This window comes from Etheostoma spectabile, chromosome 4 (assembly GCF_008692095.1).
Source record: "Etheostoma spectabile isolate EspeVRDwgs_2016 chromosome 4, UIUC_Espe_1.0, whole genome shotgun sequence".
NCBI classification, from domain to species: Eukaryota; Metazoa; Chordata; class Actinopteri; order Perciformes; family Percidae; genus Etheostoma; species Etheostoma spectabile.
The window spans coordinates 953,702-953,964 of record NC_045736.1 but is presented as its reverse complement, the minus strand read 5'-3'; the positions used below and the strand labels follow the sequence as shown (position 1 = coordinate 953,964).

The 263-nt window shown below is 48.3% G+C and overlaps 1 protein-coding gene and 1 long non-coding RNA gene across 2 annotated transcripts in view; one reads left to right on the top strand and one right to left on the bottom strand.

The window, feature by feature from the left end:
- Nucleotides 1-235, bottom strand: part of LOC116688617 (trace amine-associated receptor 7e-like) — a 1,360-nt gene extending 1,125 nt beyond the window's left edge. The window contains exon 1 of the mRNA XM_032514765.1: nucleotides 69-235. Coding sequence (XP_032370656.1) covers nucleotides 69-235 — 167 coding nt within the window. The remainder of the gene's footprint in view (nucleotides 1-68) is intronic.
- LOC116688618 (uncharacterized) overlaps nucleotides 1-263 on the top strand; it is a 19,736-nt gene that overhangs the window by 12,886 nt on the left and 6,587 nt on the right. The gene's annotated exons all lie outside the window — the stretch shown is intronic.

Genomic DNA, 263 nt, shown 5'->3' with positions numbered 1-263 from the left:
TATACATCAGCTGTTCACATTTTAAAGTTACAAATCCTGTAAAGAGAAGCAAAGAAGATAATATCTGCCTGAAGTGGGAGATTGAGATGATGATGAGCAGGTTGAGAGCCACGGTGATCTGAGAGATGGAGTACAGCATAACGGTAACTGTTTGGGGCCAAGGAGACAAGGGCTTCATGCAGGAGGTGTTCAGCAGCTGTGGAAAGCAGAGCTCGGCTCCGTCCTCAACCTCCATCTGCAGAGAGCTGCAGCTCTGGCAGCTT